Below are 22,906 nucleotides of genomic sequence, written 5' to 3' on the forward strand. Positions count from 1 at the left end.
CTGTTGCCAAATCTTTCACAACCCCAACATTGAGCTAAGGAGACCTCACTTGGAGTTGTGACCCATAGTTTAAGAAGAAGTGGCTTAGAGCAGAAGCATCTGGTAATAGGTAACCCTTCCATTAATAATGCTGAAGAGTAAATGTAATTTTAAAAACGTAATTTGAAATTAATTAGAGAATGAGACCTATCTAATGACTGGAAGGAGCTTGAGCTCTTAGTGTGACATGGTATCCTATAAGTAACTATCTCTGAATAAGGTAGCTGGGTTTAACTGTGAGTAAACCTACATAGATATGTACTGTTAATTACATTTATAGTTGAGTATTATTACCTCATTCCTCATCCTTCTATCCATGAAACCATGCCTCAACTTCCCAAGCTCATGATTTTCAAGCTTTATACTGTATTTCATGGCATAATAGTTGCTGCCGTATCAGTCAGATGCCTCGTTTTGTGTCGCAAAATGCCCTCCTCCCCGTTTCTTCACATCATTGTTACAGTAGTATAAAACTGAGAAACTCCGTGCCCTCTCAAACATGGTTTGAATATGGAGCTCCACTTCTCTTCTCTTTGTCTCAGGGGTAAGAGTTAACCCCCCCCCCCCCCAAAAAAAAACTTAAAGAATCCAGCAAACAAAATGCCCTCCCCCTTTTCCCACAAAAAAGAAGATAAAAAGTGTGACTATTATGTGATGAAATATGGTATGCTGGGTTGTTGTAGGTTTTTTCGGGCTATATGGCCATGGTCTAGAGGCATTCTCTCCTGACGTTTCACCTACATCTATGGCAAGCATCCTCAGAGGTAGTGAGGTCTGTTGGAACTAGGAAAAAGGGTTAATATATCTGTGGAATGACCAGGGTGAGACAAAGGACTCTTGTCTGCTGGAGCTAGGTGTGAATGTTTCAACTGACCACCTTGATTAGCATACAATGGGCTGACTGTGCCTGGGGCAAACCTTTGTTGAGAGGTAATTAGATGTCCCTGCCTGCTTCCTCTCTGTTGTTGTGCTGTTGCAATTTTAGAGTTTTTTTTAATACTGGTAGTCATATTTTGTTCATTTTCATGGTTTCCTCCTTTCTGTTGAAATTGTCCACATGCTTGTGTATTTCAATGGCTTCTCTGTGTAGTCTGACATGGTGGTTGTGAGAGTGGTCCAGCATTCTCAAATAAAATGCTGTGTTCTCAAACAAAATGCTGTGTCCAGGTTGGTTCATCAGGTGCTCTGCTATGGCTGATTTCTCTGGTTGAAGTAGTCTGCAGTGCCTTTCATGTTCCTTGATGCGTGTCTGGGTGCTGCGTTTGGTGGTCCCTATGTAGACTTGTCCACAGCTGCATGGTACACGGTAGACTCCTGCAGAGGTGAGAGGATCCCTCTTGTCCTTTGCTGAACGTAGCATTTGTTGGATTTTCTTGGTGGGTCTGTAGATAGTTTGTATGTTATGTTTCCTCATCAGCTTCCCTATGCGGTCAGTGGTTCCCTTGATGTATGGCAAGAACACTTTTCCTCTGGGTGGATCTTCATCTTTATTCTCGTGGCTTGTTCTCGGTCTTGCAGCTCATCTGATGTCTGAGGTGGAGTATCCATTGGCCTGTAGAGCCCAGTTGAGGTGGTTCAGTTCATCTTGAAGGAGGTGGGGTTCGCAGATTCTTTTTGCACGGTCTGCCAAGGCTTTAATGGTGCTTCTTTTTTGACTTGGGTGATGGTTGGAGTTTTTATGTAGACATCTATCTGTGTGTGTGGGTTTTCTGTAAACGGTGTGACCCAACTGTTGATCTGGTTTGCGGATGACTAGGACATCTAGAAAAGGCAGTCTTCCTTCATTTTAATGTATTGTCGAAGGCTTTCATGGCCGGAATCACTGGGTTGTTGTAGGTTTTTGGTCATGGTCTAGAGGCATTCTCTCCTGACATTTCACCTGCACTTTGGCAAGCATCCTCAGAGGTAGCGGTCCTGAAGTTCCTTCATTTTCTTTTTCCATGGTGAACTGGATGTTTGGGTGGATGCTGTTAAGATGGTCTAGGAACCTGTTGAGTTCTTCTTCTCCATGGCTCCAAATGGTGAAAGTGTCATCCACATATCTGAACCATATCGTGGTCTTTTTTGATGGTATGCTGACTTGTCTGCCAAAGAATAGCTGGATGTGTAACATTTGCAGTGATTTCAGTTAAATGTGGTGCAATATGAAGCTTTGAGGTATCATGATTCCTTCATGTGGAGTGAGGGAAAATCTAAAACGGATACAATAAGACGTTCCTTATCATTCCAACTTTTTGCTACAGAAGCTATTGAGCCTGAAGTGATGTTTTCAAATCACTTCATTGTTTCATTACTTTGGTTTCAGAAGTTGTTAATGCATGAAAATCCATGGATGATGACTGTTACCAATTTATTATTTTTTAAAAAAGCAATGGTAGCAATGTAGAATACAGCAGTATTTTGTGTTCTACACATAGGGTGGACATTCTAAACAATGTGGACATTTCAGGGAAATAAGGGACCAGGAGAAGCCATTAAACAAAAGCACTAACCAAAATGCCACCAGAACACAAAACATTCGTTTTGAAGGTTAAAAATTAAGTCTCAGTATCTTTATATTGCTTTCATTATTGAACAAGCTTGACTTTTACAGAAGTTAAAAAACAACAGCCAGAAAAACCAAGAGATGGCTGCTCCAAAGATGTCTTACGCCAAACCATCGCATTCAGTATTTGCTTACTTGATAGCAGCATTTCATTCCCCCCCCACAGAAGTCATGTAAAAACTACATGTAAGAAAACAGAGCAAAAATCTTATGGCAGTTATCAATCAATATTCAAAAAAATGTGATTAAATTACTGTTAACACATAGGGACAGGTTATCTACATACTGTTTTTCAAGACTACTCAAATGAAAGTCATCAACTCTGCACATATTTTTGGCTGAGGGTTTTTTTTCCAGTTCACAGCTTACTGCATGCTTGGAACAAACAAGGTCAATTATAAATCCTTCTACACAATAAAGTAGGCTGATGAAGGAAAAGGTTTACTACCTGTAAACACACAAATATACACGCCTTTGCTTATTTAAGTGACATATTTTCATAATGCATTATCTTCTGTATCTTCCTCTTTCACCTCTGTCTCTGTCCCGGTCACATATTCGCTCTCGCTCCCTGTCCCTGCCTCGATCTCGATCTCTGTCTCTTCTTGTATCTCGGGGTCGATCCCGCTCACGTTCCCTTTCCCTCTCTCGGGGCCTGCTTCTTCGGCCACTGACAACTGCCTGCGTCCGACGTAGAAAGTCGTCTACTCTCATGTCGTAGTCATGCTATGGAAGACAAAAGAATTTTAAGGATCACCAGGTTTGAAATCCAAAAATCCTTCTGTGCTTATGCTTGGGAGTCATTAAGGGTCCTAATGATTTATTTATTTAATTTCCACCCCGCCTTTCTCCCCATAGGGACTCAAGGCAGCTTACAATAACATGACATGAGCCAATACATTTTAAAACATAGCAAATACAAAAGTTAAAAAACATTTTTGTCATAAAAACAAAACATTGTTAAAATACTACAAAAACACCATACATATAAAATTACATTTATTATTATTATTATTTATAAGTTTTATATACCGGTCTTCTCACCTCCAACGAGGGACTCAGGCCAGTTTACAACAAGGGAGTTCATACACAATAGTTTAAAAACATCACATCAATAATACACTAATATAAACACATTAAAGTACTATCATATAATAGGGCTGGGCGGTTTCGTTCGTTAATTTCGTAATTCGTTATTGATTCGTTATTTTTTTTATAACGAAGCGATATTGAACCTTTCAGGAGCAACTAAAAATCGAAACGAATTTTTCAATTCGTTTCGTAATTGTTTCGTAATTGTTTCGTTATTATTTCCGCATGTCTGGTGCAAGTTTTATAGTTGTTGTTTGTTTTATCAGTGAAAAAAATATATAATTATCACACCAACAGTCAACAACAGAGGGAGAGGGAAGCTTCAGAAGTTCCCCTGTCCCATTTGGAGGTTTTTTTAGCGTATTGCGCGGTCGCGTCCGCCATTAACGAATCGATTCGTAATTGTTTTGTAATTTCTGAAATTTCGTAAATTTCGAACTTTTTAAAAGAAAAATTCCGGAATTCTTTTAAAAATCGAAACGCAACCCCCCCCTAAAAACGAATCGAGTTTAGAAACAAATTTTTCCGTGGTTGCCCAGCCCTATCATATAATTATATAAAGCCAAGTCGTTAGCATAAAAATCACTATTCATCCCCATCTGTCCGTGTAGTCGAAAGCCATTGCCTCACTCATCAAATGCCAGATTCCAAAGCCAGGTTTTAACCAACTTTCTAAAGGTCAGGAGGGAAGGGGCAGTTCTAATCTCCAATGGGAGAGAGTTCCAGAGCCGAGGGGCCACCACCGAGAAGGCCCACCAGACACGATTGCGAAGATGGTGGGACCGAGAGCAGGGCCCCTCCAGAAGATCTTAACAACCTTGATGGTTCATAGGGGAGAATCCGTTCGGACAGGTAAACTTTAAAACTAAATATCCTCCCCAACTCTCATACATAACCTCCCCAGAAATGTGTCTCTCATTCTCTTCCAACCTGCCTGATGGCAGAGATATGTTTTCAGCTGCCTAAGAAAGGCAAGCGGGCATCCTGATCTTTTTGGGAGGGAGTTTCAAAGTTGGGAGAAGCCAGTTTTAGAGCAGAGTCCTCAAACCTTTTAAACAGAGGGCCAGGTCACAGGCCCTCAAATTGTTGGAGGGCCGGATTATATATATATATATTTTAAAAAGAATTCCTATACACACTGCATATATCTTATTTGTAGTGCAAAAAAAAAAAAAAACCTTAAAAGCAATACAATAATTAAAATGAAGAACAATTTTAACAAATATTAACTTATTTATATTTCAATGAGAAGTGTGAGCCTGCTTTTGGTTTATGAGATAGGAATATTGTTCAGAAGATTTCACCTTACTTTCTGTCCCCTGTGATAATTGGATTTTGAAAATGTTGGCTTGTTGTGGAAATAAAGATTGATGATAAAGCTTCAATTAAAACATCTTTCCCCCATGATAACTCTTTCAGGAGTAAATTTCCCTTCCTAGCGGTCGATTTCTGACTGGAGCCAGATTGTTAACTGGAGCAAATTACAGGGAGCGGTAATTGGCTGTCGATAAGTTTTCGGTCCCAATTCAAGGTGCAGGTTATCACCTATAAAACTCTAAACGGACCTGCCTATCTTCACGACCACATCTTTCCCTACGAACCAACATGACAAATGCAAGATACTCCGCTTAGGCAGAAAAAACAAAATGCAAAGATACAGAATGGGGGACAATGCCTGGCTCGAGAGCAGTACATGTGAAAAAGATATTGGAGTCCTCGTGGACAGCAAGTTAAACATGAGCCAAACATGTGATGTGGTGGCAAAAAAAGCCAATGGGATTTTGGCCTGCATCAATAGGAGCATAGTGTCTAGATCTAGGGAAGTAATGCTACCCCTCTATTCCGCCTTGTTTAGACCACACCTGGAATATTGGGTCCAATTCTGGGCACCACAACTGAAGAGAGATATTGACAAGCTGGAATGTGTCCAGAGGAGGGCAACTAAAATGATCAAGGGTCTGGAGAATAAGCCCTATGAGGAGTGGCTTAAGGAGCTGTGCATGTTTAGCCTGAAGAAGAGAAGGCTGAGAGGAGATATGATAGCTATGTATAAATATGTGAGAGGAAGTCACAGGGAGGAGGGAGCAAGCTTGTTTTCTGCTTCCCTGGAGACTAGGACACGGAACAATGGCTTCAAACTACAAGAAAGGGGTTTCCATTTGAACATTAGGAAAAACTTCCTGACTGTGAGAGCCGATCAGCAGTAGAACTCTCTGCCCCAGAGTGTGATGGAGGCTCCTTCTTTAGAAGCTTTTAAACAGAGGCTGGATGGCCATCTGTCAGGGGTGCTTTGAATGCAACATTCCTGCTTCTAGACAGGGGGTTGGACTGGATGGCCAACCACTTTACGCGAGGACTTGAAGACCTGGAAGTTCCATTGTGCTTTAGACTAGGCAATTCCCTGGGCAGCTGCCCCCAATTAGGACTCAAAAAACTTATCCTCAAGTATTTTATGACTGCTATATCCAAATCCTTAATGATAAATCATTCTTATCCTTATCGCTTCTACACGATACTTGCACTTTATTCACTAGCTCTATCCTCTAATGTTGTGGCATTAGTCTGCCCACCCACGTCGTGACACTGAACTTTGCTAAAGGTTGTTGGTTCTGATGTTTATTTCATATACTGCTTAATGTTGTTGTTTTTATTTTGCTATACTGTTTTTGTTATTGTTTTGTTGATATGCATTTTAATTTGTTATGTTTTAGTTGTTCTGTTGGGCTTGGCCCCATGTAAGTCACCCCGAGTCCCTTCGGGGAGATATGAGGCGGAGTATAAAAATAAAGTTATTATTTCTCTGTGTCTGTTGTCTCACTTTGTTCTTAACTATGCATCATTTGTAAGTCAGATGTTTGTAACTCAGGGGCTGCCTACATATAAAGTATTTCAATTGCACATGATTGTTCTCATCAATACTTATTATTGATTAAGGCCGTTCAAGGCAGACTTACCACTCGCTTATCCCGATATCGTGCATCGTGTGGTATGGGATGGTGGCCTGAATAAGGAGGGTGAGCTTGTGGAGGAGGAGCATGGTGCTGGTAATAAGGGTGATGAGGAGGCTGTTCCATACCTGGATAAGGAGGCTAAAAAAGAAATATCAACCTGTCATTCCAATAATTTTCCACCTTGAAGTCATCGTCAGTGGAGAAAAGCAATTTAGTATCCATTTAATGAAGTGTTTCAAAGGCAACATCACACTGAAATGTGCGAATGTTCTTTATTAAGGGCAAAGTGATCAAAACTGGATCAAATGCTTACATAGATCCCACATTATCAAATAAATTCAGAAAGAAGTTACAGTGCTTTACAATACTTTGCTCCTTAGGGTGCTCCCATATGGATAGGTCTGCTACCAAAAAACATTGTGCAGCTTTATTTTACTCTCTGCCCCCCAGCGGATGGATTTTTTGTGATAAGGAAAAAGGAGGTGATGGGAAATACAAGTTATAAAAACTCAGGCATGTTTCAGAATGCATTCAGAGACTTAAATATGTCAAATAGTCATGTTTGACATCCATAAAAAACCCTTTCTCTTTCTCTATAGTTGGATGCTATAGCAAGAGGCAATAGGAATCTGCAGAAACTTCCCTGCAGATAGTGTCAGTGGTCTTTATCAGCTTTATCAGTTTCTCAACCATGGGGTCGGGACCCCTGGAGGGGAGGTTGCAAGGGGGTGTCAGAGGGGTCACCCAAGACCATCTGAAAACACAGTATTTTCTGTAGGTCATGGGGGTTCTGTGTGGGACGTCTGGCCCAATCCTATCATTGGTGAGGTACAAAATGCTCTTTGAGTGTAGGTGAATTATAAATCTCAGCAACTACAACTCCCAAATGTCAAAGTCTATTTTCTCCAAACTTCCCATTTGGGCATATTGAGTATTTGTGCCAAGTTTGGTCCAGATCCATCATTTGAGTCCACAGTTCTCTCTGGATGTAGGTGAACTACAACTCCAAAACTTAAGGTCAATGCCCACCAAACCCTTCCAGTTTTCAGTTGGTCATGGGAGTTCTGTGTTCCAAGTTTGGTTCAATTCCATCATTGGTGGAGTTCAGAATGCTCTTTGATTATAGGTGTACTAGAAATCCCAGCAACTACAACTCCCAAGTAAAAAAAACCCAATCCCCTCCAACCCCACCAATATTCAAATATGGGAGTATAGGGTATTTGTGCCAAATTTAGTCCAGGGAATGAAAATCCATCCTGCATATCTGATGTTTATATTACGATTCATAACAGTAGCAAAATTAGTTGTGAAGTAGCAACGAAAATAATTTCATGGTTGGGGGTCATCATAACATGAGGAACTATATTAAGGAACTATATCTCGGCTGTAGAATGTTCCATTTTTGGAACATGGCCATTCAGCCTGGAAAACTCACAGAAACTCAGTGATTCCAGCCATGAATGCCTTCGACAACATACTGAATTCACTTAAATTGCTTTGGTTCAATGCTATGGAATCCTGGGGGCTGTAGCTTGACAAGGCCTTGAGCCTACTCCAAAGGTTGCTGATACCTCACCAAACGTCAAATCCCAGGATTGCATAGCATTGAGCCCTGGCCATTAAATTAGAGATGATGTACCTCAAAGAGGAGCTCCAACTGTAGCTCCTGAAGCACTTCCCCTTTTTACTTTAGCTCAGCATGAAGATACTAAGATTACTGTACGATGCAAATCTAATGTGCACCCCAATTTTTGGCAAAGTCGTTTAGCCAAAAAAGGTGACCAATAGATTCGAGTACATAGGTACTGCATTTACTCAAGTATAATGAGTAATCAAATGTAATGCACACCTCAATTCTGAAGGTGCACTTTACAAAAAAATGATTTTCCCTTGAATGTAACAACACAGGCATAGTATGTCAAAGAGGCAGGCAGGATGAATGAGGTCATTTGGGAAGCCAGGCCACTCCATTGCCAGCGTCACGATTTTCCCATCCAACCATGAGGCTAGTGGAACCGAGCTGGAGAGGGGGACGGGACCACAAGGTCTGCTTCGGGAGGAAGGCTCTGCAAATAAGTGGCAGGAACAATTGTGTCACCATCCAGGTATTCTTCCTCCTTCTGTGAGTGCCACAGAACCCTAAGACCCACGTTGCCAGGAACAGCTTCTTGCCCCCCCCCCCCCCCCCCACACTTCCCCATCTGGCCTTCAATGCTCTGGGTATTTTCATGCAGATGGTTTTTTGTATGCAATTTTAATTGTGCACCTCAATTTTGGCAATGTTATTTAGTAAAAAAAAAGTGAGCATTAGACTTGGGTAAATATAGTAGGTTGGATATAAACATTTTAATGGACTGATGTTTCATCTGTTATCTGTTTAGTTTAACTGTCAGCTTCTACGAGGGGTATTTTTTAAGTAAGGTCCGTTTTGTTGTAGACACTAGTAGTTCGCGCGCATACTGCAACGAGCGCGTGCGTCGTGTACCAGCATGCCTCGGGAACAACTGCTCAGTTTCCGCTCTGTAGCTAACCTGTACGGTTCTGTTCTGTGCTTTAAAAATGTTTAAGACTATCAACTCACCCACCGCATGTGAGGTTCGCTCAGTGATACAGTTTTTGTCAGCAAGGAACCTGCCTGCTGCAGAAATTCATCGACAGATTTGTGAAGTGTACGGTGATATTGTTATGAGTGAAAGCAAAGTGTGTAAGTGGGTACGACAATTGAAAGATGAAAGATGACAACGTCCATGATGAGGACCGCTCTGGTCGCCCTTCTTTGATTACAGACGATTTGGTGGCTTCAGTAGGCGGCAAGTTTTAATGAAGAGGGTATTTTAAAATTGGTTCAGAGGTATAAGTGTTTGAACAAACTTGGCAACTATGTCAAAAAATAGAGTGAAGTATGTACTTTCTGAAAATAAATTTACTTTTTTGAAATAAACTTTCGTTGTGTACTTATGTTCAAACTGACCTTACTTAAAAAATAACCCTCGTATTTTTTAATTTATTGATCACATCCATGCTTCTTTGGTTGTCTACTGCTTTGAGAAAGCAGTGATTTTATTTCTGTACTAAACATATTTTAACATCTTGTCTATAGAAGGATCGAAGTCAGTGGTTCTCAACCTTTCTAATGCCATGACCCCTAAATAGGGTTCCTCATGTTGTGGTGACACCCAACCATAAAATTCTTTTCGATGCTCCTTTATAACTGTAATTTTGCTACTGTTATGAATTGTAATGTAAATATCTGATATGCAGGATGCGTTTTCATTGTTACAAATTCAACATAATTAAAGCATCATGATTAATCAGAAAAAATATATTTCTGGGAATATGGAAAATAGATGATGGGATTTGCAGTACCTTCAACCAATTCAGCTCTGACTTCCACAGACCACCGAGACCTTCACAAATTACAGACCTGGACCAAACCTGGCACACAGAACTTCCATGTCAAACAGAAAATACTGGAGGGAGTTGGGAGGAATTGACGATGATTTAGGGGAGATGAAGCCTCCCTCGCCTGCCTTGAAACCCCACCGGCCGGCAAGTGAGGAGAGGGAGGCTTTGTGCAAGGCCAGGCCTCGAGTGGAGCCTCCTTTGCCTGGCTCTCGCCCTCGAGATTGCGAGCCAGGCGAGGGCGGCTCTGGTCAAGGCCTGGCCTTGGTTGAGCCTCCTTCGCCTGTCTTGCTATCCCACCAGCCGGAAAGCGGGGAGACCAGGTGAGGTGTGAGGCCAGGCCTGGAGTGGAGCCCCCCCTTGCCTGGTTTTTGTGCTTGCCGGCTGGCAGGCGAGGGAGACTTTGCCCAACCATTTTGAGCAGGCGAAGGGGGCACGGCCAAAGGAGGTGGCCTCACGACCCCTCCGAATTGGCCAAATGACCCCCAGGTTGAGAACCGCTGATCTAAGTCTTCAGTGCTGTTATACTGAGAGTATCCAAGGGATGGCTGTCCCATTTTTTTTCAAACTCTTGAGGTAACCCTTGAGCATGTTGGGAATTCTGTTTCTCCGGCTTTGTTTTGGATACAGCCCTGCTAAGATTAATCAGCTGGACTTAAGTCTTTGGAGGAATTCCTTCCCAAACAATTCATTCTCTTATTTCATACTGTCTGGTCTTTCCTACTAGTGTTCAGCAATCTGCCAAAGATAATTTCTAAATACTGCTGACAGAATCTTTCCGGACTGGATTCACAGGTGCTCATAAAAAACAGAGTGGGAAATATACCCAGAACATTGTTACTTTTAACTGAAGGATAGTTACAGTATGCCCTCCTGGATGTAAATGACTTCAACGTAATTTTAATTAATATCACTGCTTAATCGTTATGTAATGGATTTTATATTGCTGTTTTATATTGTTGTTTTGATACTGTTGGCATTGAATAGTTGCCTGTGTTAGCCGCCCTGAGTCCCCCCTCGGGGGTGAGAAGGGCAGGGTAGAAATGGTCTAAATAAATAAATAAAATGCTCCCCCTCAAAGAACGCTCCTGCTTCCCCATTCAGTGCTATACCAAAAAATGACCTAGAAAAAAGGAAGGGTTGCTACTCCTCCAACCCTATTATTTTGTGATTCTATGAATGCCTTGCATGATTAGCTATATCTACATTAGTCCTTTGAACCCCAGTCCTTTTTTATCTCTAAATTCTGAATAAGATAAAGTGATAATACACTACTCAAGAGTGGCTTAAAGCCACTGCAAAACTAGCAGGCATTTACACAAAAGTGAAAATAATCGCCACCTTCAACATTTCTATGATTATGGTGTGTGACTCCACTTAACGAAAAAAGACATAAAATAAAAATACAAACCATTCCTTGCCAGGGCGGCGGTGGCCCCATGTTGTGGAATTCTCTCACGTAATCATTGTAGGACTAAAAAAGAGACATGAGCAAGAATATTTAATAATAGGACATTTCGAAAGCATGTGCAGCTTTAATAAAGGGAAGAACACAGACTTACCCCATTTAAAAAGACATCTCTCCGGACTCCTGAAAACCGTCTGTTGAAAATAAGTGTTGTTAATTGTAAGCGTCGATGTTAAATAATTATTGCATGAAATGAGCAAAATTAGAACATGTCTTACCTGTCTAAATCTTGGTATCTGGGATCCTTTAAATACCCTGTTTAAAACCAAGCAGCATTAATCATATCTACCACTTCACAATAACAGAGACATTAGTATTTTGCATAAGAAGGCTACAGCCTTGGTAAAGATGCATAACAAATGGTCACTTGGTAGTGCAGAGTAGTGATTTTTAGTAATTTGTGAATCTTTTTAAAATACTGATATGACATTATCCCAATAAAGCAGATTCCAATAGCATGCTGTGAGAAGATAGACTGGATAACTATTCAAAATAACTGTATAATACTATAAAACATATATAATTGAATTTAAGGGGCTGTATAATAAAATTCTAAATATAATGAAAGTTTCCATATTCAAAAACTTTATATCAAGATTTAACATATGCAAGAGTGGAAACCCAGCAGAGCCTTTATGAATGCACCCACATTGCAGTATTATAACACGGCAAGGCAAATTATTTTACAGGGTGAGGCAGCAGAACTTCCTTTTTTAAAATGCGCACCATTCAGTCAGTTGAAGACGTAACGGAGCGCTAGTGGTCTCGTTCGAGAGGCGGGAGTATAAAGTTTTGTCCTGACACAGTTCAGTTGCCATCATGCGTTGTGAGGAGCGTGCTTTTGCCATTAAGGCCTACTTTTTGAGCGGATTTGGAGTGGCCGGACCGCTCTCCAGATTTGGCCCCTTGTGATTTTTTTCTATGGGGTTTTTTGAAATCCCGTGTTTATGTGAACCGTCCAAGGACCACAAGATTTGAAGACCAACATCCAGGAAGAAATTGCCAACATAACGCCTGCTATGCTGGCAAGAGTCATGACAAATGCCAGAAACTTATTTACTCAGTGTATGGAGAATGCAGAATTGGGGACGTCACCTACCTAATTTGATCTTCAAAACTACGTAAAACAAAACTTTAGGTATGCGCCTACATTATAAAAAAAATATAAAAATTTCTGATTCATACAATGGGTTTTATTAAGTTTTGAAAAAAGGAAGTTATGCTGCCTCACCCTGTAGAAGTAATTCTGGGCACCCTGATGACCATGTAGGTGCCCCATGAAATGTATCTTACACATATTGTTGTAGCTGCCCACTAGAAAATTCAGCGAAGTAGTGGTAAAAGCCCAACACTGTTGCAACAAAACAAAAAGATCCCAGGGCTATAATTCTCTCACAGAACATAACCCTTTTAGTGTGCCTGGTTTAAAGTTAAGCTAGAAAAAAGTGGGATGAAATCGTAATGCTGCTTTTAGATGTGAATAACCTTACTACTTATTTTTGGTGGCCTACAGCAAGTTCCTTGGGGTGCAGATGAGAAATCAACTCTCAGACCCACAAAGGTTTTCCACTCTTGTATTAAATTCCAACATTAACATTTCATTCTACAACTTGAGCCCTGGAGATCCCCCACTTATATCTTAACTTTCACACTCCTCTGTGATTCTACTAACACAAAGGTTTATTATATCTGTTTGTGTATGTGTATGTGTAGATATATATATATATATATACACACACATACATATAAAGTAAGATATTAACCTGGTCTTTGGTGAAATTCAGGGGGATAATCAATTCTTGGTTTCTTTCTGCTGTTATGAATATCATAGTCCTCTGGTCGACACCTACATAAATTAGACAATAATTAAACAATTGTTTGGAACAACCTTTACAAAGAAAACAGAAGGAATAGGGACTGGCCCATGGTGGCTTTCTCAAACAGGAGCATATGTTTGAGATTATCTGACCTTCAGAAAGATCTGCCCCAATCCCTTCTGGCTTCCACATAAGCAGGTAACATTCTTAACTGGCATTTTTATGATTCTTAAGATGGAGCATGATCCAAACATACCTTTTTCAGTCCAAGCATATGTACAAACTTCATTGATATCTATTTGCAATTCACACAACTACTATACTGACATTTATTCTGAACAACTGGTATGGAGCATCTTTCAAAACAGTTCTGAACTTAAGATAAAATATCTTACCTGGATTGTAAAATTTGTCTTACAAACTGTTCTGACACTTTCTATACACAGAATTAATAACTGCAGAGGAGAAAAAAATCAATACAAAATAGCCTATCTCTCTTTTTTACATACAATACAGGCAGTCCCCAAGTTACAAACATGATAGGTTCTGTAGGTTTGTTCTCAAGTTGAATTTGTGTGTAAGCCAGAAAAAAGTACATTTTAAAATGCAACTCCAGCATTTTTTTGAAGTTTTGGATAGCCTAGAGAAGGGTTTATGCTCATGTAACATTTGCTTTGCTACCTGTGTCCATTCAGAAGACTTCACCTCCCTTTCTGCCCCTGTGGCAATTGGATTTTGAAAAATTTGGTTTAATGTGGACACAAGGATTGGTGATGAAGCTTCAGTGGAGACACTGAATATCCCAACCTAGGGATAGATTTCCTCTAATCCCCTGTTGTCTCACCCTCATTTGCAACTAGGAGTCATATGTAACTCAGATGTCTGTAAATCAGGGACTGACTATATTGCATATCTTCTTGGGCTTCAGCCCGACCAAAATTTAGAATTTATGATGCCAGTCAAAATGCTCCTGTAGGTTTTTTTAAAATTGTGATTTAAAGTTTGCCTGTAACTCTTGGCTTTCTTTTTTGCTCAGTGTTAGCAATTTAGTTAACTTCTCCCTCTAAATAACAATTGCCAGAGATGCCCACTTTAACAAAAGGGAAATAATACAGAGCAAATGAAATTATCCCACCCTCCTCCCCGATGTTAAAATCTATCATGTACCATTTTTAAAATGCAGGTATCACAATTCTGAATAAATAAAACATCCGTATGTACAGCAAAAATAGATTTAGAAAATAAGAGCTGGTGTAAAGAATAAACATACCGCTTTCTTGTAGTTTTGAGTGTGCACTTACGACCGGTAAAATATATGATAGTAACAGTTCATATAGTAGTCCAACTACTGACTTTAAGCTGAAAGCCACATACATAAATGGAGGCCCTGGCAGGCTTGAGAAGGTGTGATGGTGTTATAATGTATAGTTTGCAGTCCATTGCAAAACCTTCACTTGAACATACTTTATTGCACTGGAAACCTCTTAGGATTAACTTCAAAAGCCATCTTGGTGCTCAGTCCTCTTAGGCCCAAAGAAAGGGGGGTGCTGCCAGGATTCCTCCTACCTACAGGTTACAGTGTCCTTTAAGAGCAAGAATGGGGGACTCGTTGGATATCTGTACCTACCACAGGACATTTCCACAACAGGAAACTTTAACCAAAAGGTTTCAGCCCAAACCAAACAGTCTGTAGCAGAAAAGCTTTAGATTTTATCAGAAAGCAAAGTGGCTACACAGGGGCCAGGGAAACGTGCTGGATAGAAGGGCTTATATCAGTCCTTTGCAAAGACTTCTCCAATTCTGTAAAAAGGCATTCCCCCCTCTTTTCTGGGAGGTGTTGGTGAGTTCATACAGCAGTGATCAATAACATGGCGATCCTCTAAAACCACTTTTAAGTCCACAGGTGCTGCCAGCATCTGGAAAGGTTGTGTACACAGACACAGCAACAGCCATTCTTTCTGGTTTGTTGCCGGGTCTCCGAGGACTATTTCCTCCCCCTTTGGAGAGAACCTACGGCTTCCAGAAGCTCAGCAAGATGTAAGAGAATATTTGATAATGGACTTAACCACAGCACGGTGATACAATTTGAAACAGTCCCAAACACGCTCTTCTTGAACAGCAAAATATTACAAATATTTTATCCTCAAAATGAGGCGGTCATCTTCTGCAAAATTATAAGTGATCCTGATAACAGTCCCAAATTTGACAGGGCTTATCCAGAGATACACCTGAAAGAAAAGGCTTTTACAAGACATTAACACATTTTGGAATACACATACTTGTTCTTTTCCACCTAGCCTGATCATGGCAAATCCGGTTACCTACATTACCAGATCTGTGTGATCTGTGCCAAGATCTAATCTAAACTAGACTCACAAGAGCTTATTTTCTGCATAAGCAAAAGGTCCCCATTTTCCTCTTGAAAGTGACAAACAGGGGGAGAGGGGACACCGTGAAATCCTCAATGAAGCCACAAACTCGTCCATGCAGCTTGATGTGAGGATTTTCTCTCTTCTTGATTGCAGGAAAAGCTTTTTTTTTGATGACTCATATTCCTCCATCACGTTATTCTGACACATGTGCCTATTATCAGTCCAAAGAACGTTTCTAACCTTCCCACGTCTCGGAGTGGCTCTCGGCGGGATGGTCGTCCTCTTGACCGAGGCTGAGAATGCATTCTTCTCTTGTGTCGCATTTTATGAATGAGTTGATACAAGTCAATACTTTCATCAGGTGGGAATAGGAGACAAAGTTGGGTTCCGCATTCAATCTCAATTTCCTGGAACAGTTAAACATCAATTTCATATGACCAAATCAGAATGCATTTAAATTCACCAGTCATAGCAAGTTAATGATTAATTATATGTGTTTGCACTAAGAAATTAAATTGTGGGTAATGAGGCAAAACAAAACAGTGCAGCAGAAAGCACAACTTCTTTTATTAAAAGATACAGAGTACCTACCTTAACTAATATATGAAACCTGGAAATATGCAGATGAAAAGCTCACTGGCACACATAAATAGTAGGTTAGGTAGATGTGCATGAACTTATTTCAGGGCATTTGAATACTAAGATTGAATAAGGAAGGAGTAACTTTATATTACTACTTGTTGTAAAGTTAGTTCTATAGCCTTCGAAACAATACTGTGGCTATTTTTATTTGAACCCAAATCACATGTCGTATTTACTTGTGCACAATGACTTAAGTCATGAGTTCATGTAAGCTATTGTATTTCATCGTATAATAAATGACACTGCATAATAGTCGCACCCTCATTTTTTGGGTGGCAGAATTAGTGATTTGTATTCCTCGCATGGTCACAGAACTGTTTGGGGCGGATTCCTCAATTCTTCCTTATTTCTCCGAAGGCAAGGCAGTTTTGAAACTATGAAATATAGATCTCCATATTTCTCTTCCCCCCCTTGCAAAAAGCTCAATTTTGGCCTTTGGAAAAAGCAGGAAGGGAGGGGGAAATTTTCGTTCTCCTTAATCCAGAGGCAAGACAGTTTAAACAAACAAGCGAACAAAAACTGAACTGTTTGTCTGAAGCTGCAAAATTCCTCCTCCTGTCTTGGGAGGCAAGGCAGTTTTTTTAAACCATTCAGAAACTGGAGAAACATAGGCAGATTTTTAAAATTGTGTAATAGTTGCACATCTGGTTTTTGTTAAAAAATGGAATTAAAAAGTGTGCCTATTATGCAATGAAATATGGTATTTTCTTTCTCTTACACTTTGAAGTGTATAAAGTAGTATGTAGTTCTACCACATAGTTCTGCTTGGGTGTTGCATGTTAATTACTTCTCCTCTTCTATTCTCTCTTGCTACTTCACTACATGTGTAGAAGAAATCCCTGTTTTTCACACAAAGTGACATCAGCAGACTATGATGTTGAGTATACTGGAATATTAATTGATCTAGTTTCTAAACAACATCTTGGAAGATGGTCAAGAGTTCTTTAAAGTATTGGCTACTCCATAAAACATAAATACTTTTAACAAATTTATTTTTTGATGTGTGAAATAACATTAGAACAAATTAATAAACTTAAGCAGATTTAAAGACAACCGACAAACCTGTCCGTCACGTCCAATCTTTACTGGCTTATGTTCATTCCAAGGATTGGTTAGGTGAGAAGACTTTGTGAATGGTAATTCACGCCTAAATATATAAGCGACATGTAAAGGGCGGCATATAAATGTTGTAAATAAATAAATAAATAAAACACAATTTAATGTCACACAATAATGTCTTTCTAGGTACAGGTAATCCTCAAGTTATGAACAAGATAGGTTTGTTCTTAAGCTGAATTTGTATGTAAGTTGGAACAGGTACATTTTTAAAGTGTAACAGTGACTTATGGGTGGCTCCATGACTCTTGACTTCCTAAAACAGGCTTGCATAATTGGTGGCCCTACCCGTGTTTGGGGCTTCAATTTTCAGAAGCCCTAGCCTGTTTCTTCAATAGCTAGGAATTCTTGAAGTCCAAAATACCTGGAGGGCGGCAGGTTGCACATGGCTGTCTTAAAGCCTCCATGTTTCCCAAATTTGGAAAGGGAGGGGAGCAATGCCTGAAAATGAGTCAAATGACTCAATCATAATTCCTGAAGACCAGAAATAGTTTTTTTAATTAATTAGCCTTCTAAAGGTGGGCAGGGTAAAAGCTGCCTCTCTCCTGCTCAAACTGTGCATTCTTGAAATATGAGATTAGATGTCTACATTTAATTATATAGCAGATGGCCATATTTGATTAAGATATATATTAAAGTGGGAGAGCATTTTTTACTGAGGTTGCAATACAAAGAACATAAGTTTTACCAATTCCTAATAGCCATTGTATCAAGGAAATTCTGCTATCACCTCCTATGCCAATTCACATTAGAAAGAAAGCTTTCACTATGTTCTGAAACTACGCAGTGTTGAACTCCATCAGAAATGTTATCTGCTTGTTTCGAGGATATACTTAGATTTTATTCTCCCCAAACCAGATCCTTCACAATACCCATTTTATAAGATTTTCCACTCATTGTACCTGCATATCCAATCTATCTTAAACACGCCTCCAAGCATTCTTGCATTCATTCCTGCAGGAAGCACCCAATGTATAGGAGATCCTCCATGGTGAGATTCAGAAGCTAATCTTGCAAATCCTAGAAGAATTGGAATACTCCATTGAAGGAAGATCAACAATAATGTTGCAATACCTTTCAATCTAAGTACTTCTCTTAGTTACCTTGGAATTTTCCACTCTCTCTCACAGAAAATATCAAGATAACACTCCTTGCTGATCTGAAGGCTGCATTGAGTTTTTTCTCATTGACTGGGAGAGTTGACCAGACACCCTATAGAGGTAAGGACACAAGCAATTATATATCAAGGAGATTTTGAGTTTAGCTCAATGGCAAAGACACTGATAACAAATATATCATCCCAGGTTTAATCCCAATAATTAAATGGATACAACAGAGGACTGAGAAAGAGACTGAAATATTTGAAATCTACTGATTGATAATGATAACAATAACAATAATTTGTTACCCGCCTCCCCCAGCGGCTTGAGGCAGGCAAAACATATGAACATAAAAAATTTACAATAAAATACATAGATAAAACCCCATAATTATAAAAAAAAACCCAGGGCACAAAATGAACATGCAATGTTAATAGAATGTAAATTCAAAACTTGATTCAGAGGTGACTGGGTAGGCCCGCTGGAAGCTCTTCCAACAGGAAATTCCAGAGTCTTTGGGCAGCTGATGACAAAAGATCCTCTGTGTGATGGCTGCCAGTCAGGTTTTGGCTGGTTCGAGTAGATGCCCCTCCAGAGGACCTGAGTGTCCTAAGGGGGCCATGGATTGTATGAGTGAAGGTGATCCTTTAGGTAACCTGAACCCAAACCATGTAGGGCTTTAAAGATCAAAACCATCACGTTTTGGGAACTAATTAGCAACCAGTGAACTGAATTTAGGATGGGTGCAATATGCTTACTCCTAGATGTTACTGTAACCAGTCTGGCTGCTCTGTTTTGAACTAATTAGAGTTTACAAACTTGGCAAAAAGGTAACCCAATAAAAGCACATTACAGAAGTTCAACCTTGAGGTTCCCAGTGCATGCACCACTATTTGTGTTTTGATGGCATGGAGAAATATATTTGGGTATCTGTAGATGTTGCGGGCTAGGATGGGGCACAGCTGGCCTATCAGACTCCTGACCGTCGCATCTACGTGGGCTGACATTTGAAGAGTCGGCTCCAGGAGCACTCCCAAGCTGTAAACACTGCTAAAAAGAGATTGGAGTACATGGATCAGATTGGGGTGCAGTGTAGGGGAGACGAGGATAGTTGATGCATATATCTATGGCTACCTGTAGATTTGTATTTTAAGAGGACTAAATGTATGTTGTATGTTATGTCTGCACTGTTTGTTTTTGATAAGGCCAATTGGCTAATCAATAAAAATTGTTGTTGTTTCTTTGCAAGAGATCTTATGTCAAAGAAACAGTTGAAGGTTTAATAATTAAAAACAGCAATTTATTCCAGGAAGGATATTAGAAGCAAAGATGAAGTACTTTGACCATAAAATGAGAAGACAGGAAAGCTTGGAGAAGATAATGATGCTGGGAAAAATGGAAGGAAAAAGGAAGAGGGGCCGAACAAGGGCAAGATGGATGGATGGCATCCTTGAAGTGACTGGATTGACCTTGAAGGAGCTGGGGGTGGTGACGGCTGACAGGGAGCTCTGGTGTGGCCTGCTCCATGAGGTCACGAAGAGTCAGAAGCGATTGAACAAATAAACAAAGCTTCTGCATACAAGACATTACTTGAAAATATCTTGCATGTGGAATCTGGCTTACCTTAGCTTTGGCAAGTGAGACATTCTCATGGTTGTTACTTTTTATAAGAAAAAATCTTGCATCTTGGAGAATGTATTTAAGTCTGCTGGTTTGGTCTGGAAGGGAAAAAAGAAAGGTAATTGTATTGGCATTACCATACCCAGAAGTAAACACATGTCTATTCACAGCTTTTTGTAACACAAGCTTTAACAATTACTGTTGCACGGCTATTTTTCATCCCAGTGGAATTTGCCCAAGCTCCATTTCTAATATTAGAAGATATATATGGTCAATATCTGAGAACTGTGCCTTTTAATCAGGAACAGGCAACTTGTTTCTCACCAGATCCTTTGGATTACAAGTCCTACAAAACCCATTACAGGACCTTTGGTCCAAAATCATTTGATTACACCATTCCAGCAAATTTAACCTTCACATTTATGTCACAGCATGCAATGCCAAGCTCTTAAAAGTAAAATAAGCAGTTTCAGATAAAAGCCAATGTGACACTAGTAATGTTCTGACAGGTTTCTCTCTTAGTTTACTACAGTAAAATATAAGATCCCAAGAAATCCATTTCTATATGAATTTTATTTTCAAATATCACTGCACCATTTCATTGCTTGCCAATTGTATTTTTTGCAATTACAAAATACATGCAAATTAGTAAATTTAGATGGGAAAACATCATTTGTTTACCATAATTTCCATGTACATCAGAACATTACCACATTTAATGTAAATTAATGAACACCAACACAATAGCTTGCAATGGCAGCATGCATTTAAAAATCGAATTGAAATTATACCTTTTTGGACAGCACGAACGGAAGATGATAATTTCTCATGCTTCTTTTCTGAACCTGTATTTAGCCAAAGTACATTTGTTCAGATTGAGCCTTAATAGAGATACGATACAACTTTTACAGTCTTTTCACATACTATTTTCATTCATGACAAATTATTCCTCCTGATGCGCACCCACACACACAAGAAGAATGCTGCTTAAAGTGCACAAGGGTTTGTTTTGGAATTTTAGGTAGTTTCATTTTGGTTGGTTTGTTTTGTTGGACTAGTTTTCTCCTCAGAAAACTAGTCAATGAATCATCATCTTCCAAGTTTTTAAAAAGTGAAAATTCCACTTATGCAACAAAATAGCATTGACATAACAAAAAAGCCTACTTGCTCAAATAAATCACACAGAACATGCCAAAATACCACCTTGTCCAGTTACATGTCCAATAGGGTTCTATGACCCACTAATTATTTTGTATAATGCAATTTCAGGATTTTAGTGCAGATCATGGTAGTAAGAGAAGCAGTAACAGAATACCTGCATATGACTCTGATGCAGAGCTTCCACTTCTATCAAAAACAATGGGAGAGATGCCTCTAGCTCTTTTCCTTGCCTTCTTTTTCTCATCTAAGACCACCAAAACAAGCAACAGATTCATACCAAAAACATCCATCAGAAATGCTTGCAAGGCCAGTACAGTAGTTTATTTCATTCTCACAATTTTAAAGATTACTTCTTCATTAGGCCTTCATTATTTGTTCAGAAATCAATTATTCTGCCAAAAAAGTATGAGATTTCTTTTTAGAACTCAAGGGAATTTTGGTTGTTTGACTTGAGCAGCAACACAGCATGTCGCCTGGGAACCTCAAGAAATTTCAAGATCAGCCCATCTCTTTCTGATTCTCTGGTGTTCAGTCAAACATTTTAAAGCCTTGGTAGCTCTCTTTACCCTATCACAATGATTTAGAAGTTAGCAAGCATTTCTAGGAACAAATGCAGCACATATCTCATTTAAAACCCAATATTTACCATATATGCTTGAGTATAAGCCGAGTTTTTCCACCTCCCCCCCCTTTTAGGCTGAACCCCCCTCTCCCCGGCTTATACTTGAATGAATTATTTATTATTTTACTGGATTATTATTATTATATTTATGTTTTTATTCTATTTATTATTATCATTACATTTACATTACTTTATTATTATTTTTATTACATTTATAATTTTACTCTATTATTATTACATTTATTATTTTACTCTATTATTATTGGAAAAATACAAAAACACATTTACATTGAAGGTTAGAATAATGGTTTGATCAGAGTAGGGCAGTCTTACCTTAAATTACAGTTTTATATAAATATTCAGAAAATTTAACCTACTGATGCCTCAATTAATGTAATTTAATTGGTTTCTATTTTTATTTTGAAATGTACCAGTAGCTGCTGCATTTCTCATTCTCGCCTATATTAGAGTCAACAGGTTTTCCCAATTTTTTGTTGTAAAATTAGGTGCCTTGGCTTATATTTGGGTCGGCTTACATTTGAGAATATACAGTACATGTTAGTTCAGCACGCTTGCCTTCACTGTTCTGTATCTCACTCTGGTAATATCTGAGTGATACAAGCCAAGGGAAGTTCCTGTCACTACCAGTGAACCTCATGAAAGTGCTGTACTTGAACTAGAAGCATACAAATGTCACTAAAATGGATAGAGTTCTTTCTGTAAGTGGCAGTCACACTACACTGCGAAAACTAATGCTGTTACAGAGTTTCTGAATGAACGAAGCTTTGGAAGACTAAGAAGACAACAGCATGAAAGAAGCACAGTAACAGAAAGGGGCACTGTTTAATATGGAAATACCAAGAGGTAAAATCATTGACAAAAGGAATTGGGCTTCAAGTTTGAAATCTAATTTAGAAGGAAAAGGCCCTAATTTCCTTGCCCTTCAGTCCTTCTATTCC

At 39.3% G+C, this 22,906-nt stretch overlaps 1 protein-coding gene across 3 annotated transcripts in view; it reads right to left on the reverse strand.

Annotated features, from left to right (window-relative positions):
• Window positions 1–2,375: 2,375 nt before the first annotated feature.
• The window catches only part of YTHDC1 (YTH N6-methyladenosine RNA binding protein C1), a 39,288-nt gene continuing 18,757 nt past the window's right edge, over window positions 2,376–22,906 (reverse strand). The window contains exons 5-17 of one of the 3 annotated variants that reach the window (XM_060781395.2): window positions 21,480–21,569; window positions 20,956–21,009; window positions 20,168–20,262; window positions 18,548–18,656; window positions 18,347–18,464; window positions 17,391–17,475; window positions 15,927–16,093; window positions 13,261–13,343; window positions 11,716–11,752; window positions 11,592–11,631; window positions 11,441–11,503; window positions 6,631–6,765; window positions 2,376–3,310 (exon numbers count right to left, since the gene is read on the reverse strand). In XM_060781395.2, coding sequence (XP_060637378.2) covers window positions 3,092–3,310; window positions 6,631–6,765; window positions 11,441–11,503; window positions 11,592–11,631; window positions 11,716–11,752; window positions 13,261–13,343; window positions 15,927–16,093; window positions 17,391–17,475; window positions 18,347–18,464; window positions 18,548–18,656; window positions 20,168–20,262; window positions 20,956–21,009; window positions 21,480–21,569 — 1,295 coding nt within the window. In that variant the 3' untranslated portion in view covers window positions 2,376–3,091. The remainder of the gene's footprint in view (window positions 3,311–6,630; window positions 6,766–11,440; window positions 11,504–11,591; window positions 11,632–11,715; window positions 11,753–13,260; window positions 13,344–15,926; window positions 16,094–17,390; window positions 17,476–18,346; window positions 18,465–18,547; window positions 18,657–20,167; window positions 20,263–20,955; window positions 21,010–21,479; window positions 21,570–22,906) is intronic. The other 2 variants (XM_060781398.2, XM_060781397.2) reach the window with 2 other exon arrangements.

This window comes from Anolis sagrei, chromosome 6, assembly GCF_037176765.1.
Source record: "Anolis sagrei isolate rAnoSag1 chromosome 6, rAnoSag1.mat, whole genome shotgun sequence".
In the NCBI taxonomy this organism is placed as follows: Eukaryota; Metazoa; Chordata; class Lepidosauria; order Squamata; family Dactyloidae; genus Anolis; species Anolis sagrei.